This window comes from Camponotus vicinus, unplaced genomic scaffold, assembly GCF_025532165.1.
Source record: "Camponotus vicinus isolate PSW18456_S1 unplaced genomic scaffold, iyCamVici1.0 SCAF_11, whole genome shotgun sequence".
NCBI lineage: Eukaryota > Metazoa > Arthropoda > Insecta > Hymenoptera > Formicidae > Camponotus > Camponotus vicinus.
The window spans coordinates 11,158,169-11,168,873 of record NW_028141947.1 but is presented as its reverse complement, the minus strand read 5'-3'; the positions used below and the strand labels follow the sequence as shown (position 1 = coordinate 11,168,873).

General features: G+C 28.3%; 1 protein-coding gene across 6 annotated transcripts; it reads right to left on the bottom strand.

The window, feature by feature from the left end:
* Nucleotides 1-672: 672 nt before the first annotated feature.
* Ptpmeg (protein tyrosine phosphatase Meg) lies at nt 673-9,975 on the bottom strand. Of its 6 annotated transcripts, none has more exons than XR_014435800.1 (19): nt 9,313-9,975; nt 8,815-8,932; nt 7,786-7,997; nt 7,563-7,691; nt 7,331-7,379; nt 7,040-7,207; nt 6,811-6,931; nt 6,629-6,716; nt 6,387-6,539; nt 6,060-6,292; nt 5,808-5,978; nt 5,314-5,491; nt 5,041-5,208; nt 4,728-4,903; nt 4,440-4,639; nt 3,973-4,316; nt 3,520-3,804; nt 3,229-3,397; nt 673-2,881 (listed from the first exon to the last, which is right to left on the bottom strand). XR_014435800.1 is itself a non-coding variant. In XM_083082849.1 (18 exons), the coding sequence occupies exons 2-18, from the start codon at nt 8,828-8,830 to the stop codon at nt 3,314-3,316; spliced, it is 2,775 nt and encodes a 924-aa protein (XP_082938975.1). In that variant the 5' UTR covers nt 8,831-8,932; nt 9,313-9,974; the 3' UTR covers nt 673-3,313. The 6 variants fall into 6 exon arrangements, 4 of the variants coding, with proteins under 4 accessions (XP_082938975.1, XP_082938977.1, XP_082938979.1 ...); XR_014435801.1 differs by having other exon boundaries at nt 673-1,302; XM_083082849.1 differs by having other exon boundaries at nt 673-3,397; nt 9,313-9,974.
* Nucleotides 9,976-10,705: the final 730 nt, after the last annotated feature.

The following is a 10,705-nucleotide window of genomic DNA, read 5'->3' as shown; positions in this document are numbered from 1 at the left end:
ATATAATTTTCTTAAGAAAAATTTGCTTTTTAAATACATTTTTTTGTTATGCGTTAATTATTATATTATGTAGCATTCTATTTTGATTCTTTTTGTTTATTGATATACAAGTTATTTTCATAAGAAAGATATGTATATATTTAAAAAGATATTTGGTAATATTAATCATATTTTAGATAATATTATTTGTAATATAATCTTGTAATTATAAGAAAAATAATTCGGGAAAAAGATAATTTAAGGAAGATTGTTTTGCAACAATTTTATTTTATATTCCAAAAGTATAAACGAGACTAGACATCTATAATAATATTATATCATCAAGATTTGTAAAGCTAGTTATATTTCTATATTTATTTATATGCATTTAATGCTTTTGGAAGCGAAATTATACACTATATAATTTAAATATTTTAATTTATACTTAACACGATTGCGCTTGTGTGGGGAGAATATGTACAAGGCACTACAATCTAAAATTTTGACTGATATAAATAAATTTTAATAAAGTTTATTTATTATTTGTTTTTAATCGACGCACAATATACTGAGCAAGTTTTGGAAAAATATTTCAATGTAATGTATTGTATTATTGCATTATAAAGACATTGATATATAATACATATATTCAATTAAATATACTTTCATTTGCATACATGCAAAAATGGACAGTTGTGTCGCGCATTTTATATTTGCAGATAAATACATAGTTTTTCAGTTAAATAATAAAGAAATCATCTATAACATGTAATTTTTGACATGCATTTGTATCAAAATCATTACACACACACACACACACACACACACACATATATATGTAATGCTTACATAACAATTGTATTTTTTTTACCAACTACTGTATCAGAAATTTGTTTTTATGTGCTCACATTTTGCACCTTCTTATAAGATTAGCTTTATTTTAATGCATTGATAAATATAATTGGCTTATATTGTTTGATTCATATTGTTATCTACATTAAATGTTGATTTTTTTTATATAATATGTAATATATAATAAATTATAGAGATTCCGTTTGTGTGCATGCGCGCGCACATATATATTGCAAGATATAAAATAAACCAGAAAAAGTATAATTTACTTATATACTAATATTGTTTTCTATAATATATACATGCTTTATAATATATATTAATAGTGTATTTAAATTTTTTTCCTTCTTTTGAATATATTATAAAATTCTTAGTAATTTTAATTTATCTTGTCAAATTAGAGACTTATTATATATTTTGACACAAAGATAAATTTATAGTTCTTCCATTTTTCTCTTGTTCTCTCATGCACTGTAAAAAGAATACAAGATAATTTTAATTTAGTAGACTTTTTGCAAATAAATGAAGTGAAAAAAGTGACTACATCCCATTTAGGTATATAATTAATTTGAAATCAATTAAAAATAATTTCTATTCTCTTAACTATGCATGAAAGATTAGATTGCTAGCCTTCCAATAATGTTTGTAGTACCAGTTCTTTGTATTATTATAAAAATAGATTGTGTGAAACGATGTATATAGATATATATATACATTTGGTGAGGTATTATATATTGTTAAAAATTTCAGTAAATATATTAAACAGAAAAGTTTGTGTGACATTCGTAAAGTTAATTAGAAAGTTGAAACTTTATATAGAGATATGTTAGTATATTCTGGTTAATTGTATGAAAAATAAATAATCTATGAAACATCTACTAGAAGATAATACAGCTTCAAACATTTAATAATAAAATAATAAAAACAGTCCTACAATTTTAATACATTATCTACTACAGTATCTCCAAAAGAATAGTCACACATATTTTGATCAATATGGATATTTTGGAAAAAATGTGAAATGATTTTTGTCAAATATTTCCAAAATATTAAAATTATTTAGCTGTCTCATAAAATAAAAAAAGAAACGCTTTTATGGCTTCTATATAGTTTTTTGATTCATTTCTAATACAACGATATATTCTTTGTATATAAACAAAATAGCTACGCCTCTTAAGCTGCCAATATTGAAGATTGTACTTCATCTTGTGCTTTTAAATAGCTTCTGTATGATTAATCTTTTAAATTGGACGAAATTTCTCACATTGTATTACATAAATTAGACCCAATTTTTATCACGTCACTTGTTAATAATAATGATTCCTTGATGAATTTAACATAGCGCAAATGTGATACAAAGTTGTCACATTTTCCATTTTCATTATCTTCATAATTAAGTCTATCGTCGGACTTACATTATATAAAAAGAAATTATTTTTAAATTCATTCAAGTTTACTATTTTGACAGTTGATGTGATAATAGCTAAATATCTAGTATATTAAAATTTTTTAAGTTTGTATATATATTTTGTTTAGATTGCGTGCAATATTTTTTTTTATATATTATTTATATAACCTTCTCATCCATTATTTTCATGTAATTGTACTTCTTGAATTTAAGATGTAAATATATTAATTTATGCATATTATTATTCTTTTTGTTGATCTCACATGATCTTTTTAATATATCTAATATCGAAAATAAAAAATTTTTAATAATATGCATGCGCGTAAAAATGTATTTACTAAATTTACTAAAAAGAAAAATCTATTTAATTTATCTAAAAAAGTCAGTGTATGTAGAAATATGTCGATATTTCCATAATAAAATAGCATAATTCTTGTTGACTAATGAAACACACATACACCAAAATTTCCATTTAATGGAAAGATGTAAAATTTAATTTTTAAATTATTTTAAATAACTGAATTCGTTATTTAAAGCGTTTAAAACTGCGTCTTGTATCTTACAATTTTTGTTATATAACTAAATCTAATTTTTACAAATTCGACAACGATATATCATAATACATTGCCTTTTCGATGCTTTCTGCATACATTGTGTCACATGTAAAAAGAAAAGTATATATATTTTAAATTATTATAAAATATTAATATAAACTCACGCCGGCAAAAGCAAGAAAATATGATCACATTTTGTACGATACAATGTTTTGTGTGAAGAAATGGAATCAATCATACACTAGAATACTAAATCGATCGCCTGCGCATGATAAGAAAGAGCAATTTCTAGTATAACATTGAATGAGAACTGGACATCAGTGTTATGTATAAACGAGATATATACTTTACATAATATGTAAATGTCTGTTTTACTTTGTTTTATACTATATTAAATATATATTATACGCGTTTATTGTCAAAGTATAAAACTACCTTCTAATGACATGATGCTCGATGCAAGATGCAAGAGAAGAAATGGCTATAATTACAACATGCTGTCCGTTTCGAATTCTTATTTTCACCTACTGAACTCTGGAAGTGGCTTAGCTATTCCTTCACTATAGGCTTTATGGACTGCTTCACACACAAATCTATATTGACTCTGGAAAGTTCAAATTGAATATTACGTTCAAATAAAGATGAAAGTAATATTTTATATTATTTAAATAGATAAGCTTGTGTGTGAGATAATGAACAATATAACAAATAAGATCATCAACTTACAGCATTCTGTATCATCATTGCTCTCTGATCTCTCATAGAGCGTACAATATCTAACGGATACACCGGTTGATTAGCTTCAATTAGACACAGTGCAGTTTCCATTAAAACTAATACACCGGTTCGTCCTATTCCAGCAGAACAATGTACAACCGCAGGTTCCACTATTCCAGTACGAGCTGCTCTAACGCGCTCTGTAAACGTAGTAAATTGTCGCCAATCACTCGGCACTCCATGATCAGGCCAGCTGCAATACTGCATATGCGTTATATCTCTTTCTTCTCCGGTCTGTAAAAATATATGTATAAATATAGAAATTAATTGATGTATTGAAAATATAAAATATAAATGTATATAAAAAATGCATTTTATATACTATTTTTTGCATACTGTGCATAACTGTGTTGAAAGCAATATAATTAATTTTGCACAATATTGCATGCAAACTTTACTCACATTAATATCACGAAGTATAAATTCTCTAAAAATAAATGTATCTTCGACATTTTCTGCGGTTGACGTAAGTGTGAGATTTCTTAATGTGAGCGTCTCGTTATATACAGGCCAGTATTGATGACATTTTGCACGACCACGTTCAACTAGAGTTGTCAGCATAACGACAAGCGTGCTACCGGCTTCTAAAACCATTTGCCAAAAGTCGGCAACGGTGGAAGACAGGGGACCTTGCGTAGCGATATACCTATTAATAATGCCTGAACCTGGTATTTCCATATTCACATAATTGGCATTAATGTAATCTCCATTTGAAGATCCCATCAGAATCACTCGAGTAACGTCATCTAAAAAAATACATATATCATATTATTATTATGCATCGACTATTTTAAGATATTATCTTGCTATTTTTTTATAGAATTTTCGATCAACTTGACAATATAATCGACTAGGAAATTTTTATTTACATGGTGATATATCCCGATAGCGATTTTTTGATTGATTTTCCGGCTTTTTCGATTCGAGTGATGTAAGTTCTGGATTTTTCCTGTACAATTGTTCGTACTGCGCGATAAGAGCACCGCTTGCTAAACCGTCCGCAAGCAGTAACATAGATTGCGCCAGCGCATCGGATCCAATGGCTGCATGAGGTGCATCAGGCACATATCTTGTAAAAAAAAATAGATTCATTACATTATATAGATTAAATTTAGCATAAATTATGTTCAATATGAAAGCATTTTGGGATTTTATACCTATAAGGCGGTTCTTCTTCAGAAGTTTCATCGGTACCAGCTAATGCATTATACAGAGCGTTCGGTCTGACAGTTAATGTAAGTTCGCCGGACCCGCGATCACGTGATTGCCGTATTAAATTCACTACGCGTTCATGCAATAAACCGCTCACGTCAATTCCATTGATGTAAACAACCTGCGTAAAGAAATATTCTGTTTTGTGATACATAAAGAAATATCACATTTATCGCTTAGAATCGCAATCTCTATTAAAATCTAATATGCAAAATCTAATAATACTTATAATTCGAAGTATATTAAATTAATAAGTACTTGATCTCCCTCATTTAATTTTGGATAACAACGATCAGCGGGTGTATTCGGAGCTACTCGTGATACTAAAATCGGCATATCCAAATCTAATCCACCTTTTACATTGAAACCAAAACGACCTTGTTCGTCTGGCGTTAGAGATATTGTTACTAAACCATCTTCTAATATCTAAAACAATAACAAATTTATAGAATATATATATAGAATATATATTTATAGAATATTTTTCTTTTAATTTATTATTATCTGAATATTTTCATTAAATATATTTACTTGTGGGGCTGGCGAACTAGTAGGTTCACTATAATCTGGCAGATCATAAATATTTCTTTCAGCAGTTGTATCATCATCCGCATAACTAAATACTCGAGATCCTAATGCTGGAGAAAATGCTCCACCTTGTGTATAGCTTCCTGTTATTTCTTCCCTCAAAGATAAAAAACCACCTTCACTATAAGAGAAGATAAATGAAACTAGGAATACTAAATAAGATTAATTACACACATTGTTCTTACTATTAATTTAATTCGTTTTATAAGAATGTATGTGTATATGATGTATTATATAATTTATAATATAAAAAATTATACTGTATGTTTTCCAGAACAATTATCCCCTCTTTATTTATAGATTTTGATTCATAAATTTGACCGTTTATTAATCTTCCGCCTATTAATTATATATTTATATATAGTTAAAAAAAGAGTGACAATGATTCTGGAATATATTTATGTAATTGTAACTATTGTATACTAATTGTAACTAACTCATCACTTGGATTTCCTTCACCCCATGCTTGACGAGGTTCACGAGCACCGAGAGATTGAACCTTATTGTCATAAGATCGTGATGATCTTCCAGGAGGTATTGTCATTTTACCTTTGTCATCGATAACAGCTGCTGTCGTAATAGCATGAGCTATTTTTTTGCTAGGTGATCTGTATAAATATTAAATAATGTTTATGAAAAGAAGAATATGGCTACAAGATATAAAATTGAATATATTTAATTACTATTACCGTATAAATGTTCTTTCCACCCGTGCTCTGTGCTTCCCATCTTCAACTGTTTGAAATTCTGTACGTCCTGAATATGTAAATCTACTACTCAAAGTGAGGGGAAATCGCTTTGGACGCATTTTTGGACTATGAAGCCTAAAGAAGGTATGATGTTCGACGCAAGCTTTCCACAGATTTTTAGAACTACGATAAGTTTGCATGTTAAAACCCAATAATGTATCATAATTTTCAGACTGTAACAAAGTTGTTAATTTACATCTCTAAAAAATCAATAATTTACATCACGAAAAAATCGCATATGTTGAATTAACAGTTAACCAGACTCACCTGTTCTCGTCGAAGTTGTATGAAAAACTGTTTTCTTTTAAAAGAAATTTTAACTATTTTTGACCATGAAAATACATTAATTTTTATACTATTTTGAAATACAACGAGACCAATTGATGTAACACCCAACTGTATTTCCTTATTTGTTGAATCCTAAAAAATAAATAAAATATATATCTCTCTGTGTGTGTGTATATATAGTACACATTTTTAAAAACTTCAATTTAATATTCATTATATACCCTGGCTTTATGTAATTCCACTCCATACATATCTAAACGTTTTGCATGATCTAGGAAGTTAAATTCTGCATCAGCTGGCAATTGTCCCCTATAAGTAAAAAAGCATACATTTTTGCTGATATTAAAGTGAATAAGATTTACAAAAATATATTGAGAATTACAGAATTACAAAATATACGAACTTATGTAACTTATGTAGCTCTGATATCTTCTTTTCCATTTCTTCTGTTTGTCCAGGTATCAATTGTAAGTGTGAAAGATAGCCTGGCCCATGTTCTTCTGGATGATAATCTCCTAATTCCGCTACATGTACAAATAAAAAATCCAATGTATTAACTTGTTCCATTTATGTATTGTATTTTAAAAGAATATATAATTAAATTATATTATTTCTCTTTAATATGCTCTTACATTGGACTGTATAACTTGCAATTAAACAAGCTGTACTGGTTGGTAATTGAAGTTTTCCTTGAAGAATATCTCGTCTTATTTGTAAATAAAATTGATATCTGGTATATTCCTCTTGCAATTTACTAGGATCGGATACATAAAACTTTACTGCGAAAAAAAAATGTCCACCTGAAAATAAAATATATTGTATATTTTTAGTCATATAAAATATGTGTAAGAAGACGCTACAAGTATGAAAAACATATTCAATATAATTTAAAGATATTTCGTTTTAAGAAATACGATCTTTACCCTTACTTCTTATCTGCTTTTTCACTGGTTTAGAAGGGTCCAACCATCTCTGAAAATTTTTATACATTAAAGATTAAAATAAATTATATTTTTTCTTGTTAATATTATTTTCTTAACTATGTTAAAATTTTACTATTTATTTGAAACATATAATTTATATATTAAATAAATATATTGCAAAAAAAAGAATAATTTTCTATTACATATAATTGTGATTTTTAAAGTATGTTACCATTGTATCAGATGTAGGGATAGTTGTACTAACTCCATTTTCAGAATATTGTAAACCAAAATAATCTTTTTCTATAAGTTCTAAATGTTGAAACACCAAGTCCAATAAAACTTGTCCTTTTGCTCGTTTCTGCAAACATATACATATACATTTACTATACTTATACATTTACTTACTTGAATAAGATTTCATTATTAAATCTATAAGAAAGTATTGTATTTACATCTAATTGAAATGTATGCTGTGTATCATCAAGAAAGGTAACTATGGCTGATAAGGATTTTAATCTGCGATTCCTCGCTAGTTCAGCACCACGAACGTGGTAGCTCCCACTGGAGCCACTCAACGCTCTACGTGATACACTTTCAATCATCTCCAATAAATGAAGGCGTGTCAACCACCTTCTCGACACCACCTCTCTGCTATGCTGACCACCTGATGTTGAAAATTAAATAGCTTAGATAATAGCTTAGATAATAAATGAACCATGTCAACAAAACATTTAAGCACATAATTATTTGTCAATAATAATTGTATTTTTATCTACAATGCTTGTGAAGATTTCTTTGATTGATTTATTTCTTAAAATTCAATATGTTTTTTTCCATATGTTTCATAAATATGTATAAAGAATAAAATTGTCAAGATTATACAATCAAGGTACACCCAAAAATAACAAAAAACCAATTATATACTAATGATTGAAAATAATAAAAATAAGTAAAATATACAACATGCAGTAGTTTTATAAATACATGCATACATATACACAAAAATATATATATTTTAACAATGTTACTTTTAAATATGTTACTATGTTATTGATATATTTTGACAATATACTATTAAAGATTATTGATTTAAAAAATATTATTGACTGTCTTCTCAAAGTAAGTTATAAACTTTTTAATTATTAATGATAAAAATATTTATGAGAGCATATTTCTCTTTTCCTACTCATATTATTTTAAAAAATTTTTCTTTTTAATATACAAAGCAAAGGAATAAAAAGTTTATATTAAAATACTATTATTGTCCTACAAAAGTTCTGTTTTCAGATGCATTTTAGAAAATTCTTTATTCTTTCTTTTTTCTTATTTCCTTCTTAGATGTATAAATTTGAATTATATGTATATCCTAATTTTAGATGTAAGAAAGTGCAACTGAAAAGAAGACTTTTGCAAGTTCATTGTCAGACAAGTTTATGTTATTTAACACTGCAAACTAAAAATAGATAGAAAAATATAATTACATTCTAAAGATGTCATCAAAAACAATTTTATCAAGATTTTTAGGTCAATAATTCAACATGAGTTATATAATCAAATTACCATCTACTGTGTGCCAGAATAATGTAGAACAGGAATATTCTGAAAATAGTTTATATACGTGAGAGAGAAGATTGCGACTGACTTTTTCCATATAACAGATATACTGTGTTTTTGCAGGACTAACACATTAATATTCAAAATATTTCAAATATACAAATATACATACATAAATATAAATATACATACATAAATATAAATATAAATATATATATATATATATATATATATATATATATATATATATTACAAAAAAAATATAATTAACACAACAAATAATGCTACCACAGAAGAATGATATTGTACCATCAGCATGCACGATCATTCGCACAGATTGCCAGATAAAATAAAATTCATTGAGAGATACATCTGGGAATGATTTAATTCGAAAATACCTTAAATTATAGGTAAATTATACTCACATTCATGATACAGGAGCCGCGCGTTTTACTTGCAACTGCTGTAAGATCCTGTACGCAGGATTCGATAAACTATTCCGTACATACATACGACTCCACGAGTCGTTTTCTCTTCAGGAACAGGACTGAAGTCGAGTAAAGTATATATGCTCCAGCTTCTTCTCATAATTGTGTAAATCTAAACACAGCCCCCACTCAAAGTGGATACATATCTCATCTTGATGTTGCGGCAACTATCACGCATTTTTTCGCACAACTCTTTTATTTGATACTAACAATTTCTAATCTACCACTTTCTTTCACTTACGCACTTCTTTCGCACTTCCCGACAATAAGGCAACGTTGAATTGATAATCGGCTCGGGCACAGGTAGCGATAGTTCAATCAATCGCGGGAATAAAGCAATTCCGCGATTTCGCTACCAAGCTTACAAAAATATACGCGATCTATTCGGACGCAGCATATGTATGTGTGTATACGTGCATACGTACGCGCCCACGTAGTAAAATGAAAATTAAATAGTGCACGTAAAACAACCGTGTTTTGCAACTTATCACGAAACGAGAACCCTAATCGGCTCTAACATCCAGATTACTCGAGAGACGTTTGACGCCTAGTAGAAAACGCGGTTATACAGGTATACATGTGTGTACGTGAAAGCTATATGTATGTGAAAGCTATATGTATGTGTAATTGTGTTTGTGTCGAGTGCATTATATATCTGATTTATCTGTAGTGTATGCATGACGTGCGCGCGCACGTGTATGTGTGTGCCTGTCAGATTGAGCTGCTTCATAAAAATGCTAATTCAAGGTAGAAGGTAGAGCGGGTAGAATCGTACGTTATGACTACATTCGCTCGACGCCGCCTGATCGACCAATCAGGATAAAGAAATCTTTGCTCCGATTGGTCAAACGCCTTCAGCACTTGTTTTGTCAAGATGAAAGTAATCTATAGTTTTGTTCCTTTCAGTCAAACTTTTTGCACATTTCTCTTCCTTTCTTTCTTTTACAAATTTCTTACAAGTATATATCTACCTCATTTTATCCTGCTTTGATTTAGCTAAAAATAGATCTTTAGAGCTCGATTAATGTAACGACTGCTGATTGGCTCCACCATTTTCTCTGTACTCAGTGCCTTTTAAGATCGTTTTAAGTAAGAACGCGTCTGAAAACGTTACATAATAAAATCGAAACATTTCCCGCGAACCATGTATCATTTTTATTATTATAATAATTATAATAATGATTATATTATAAATATCTCACGAGAAATGTTTTTAATTTAATTTTAGATATAACGTAAAAAGAAATCCACGCAAAAATACATGGTTTTTCCAATTTCTAATTCCGATTTTTCATAGAATAACGTAGAGGAGGTTCAATGATCCGTAAAC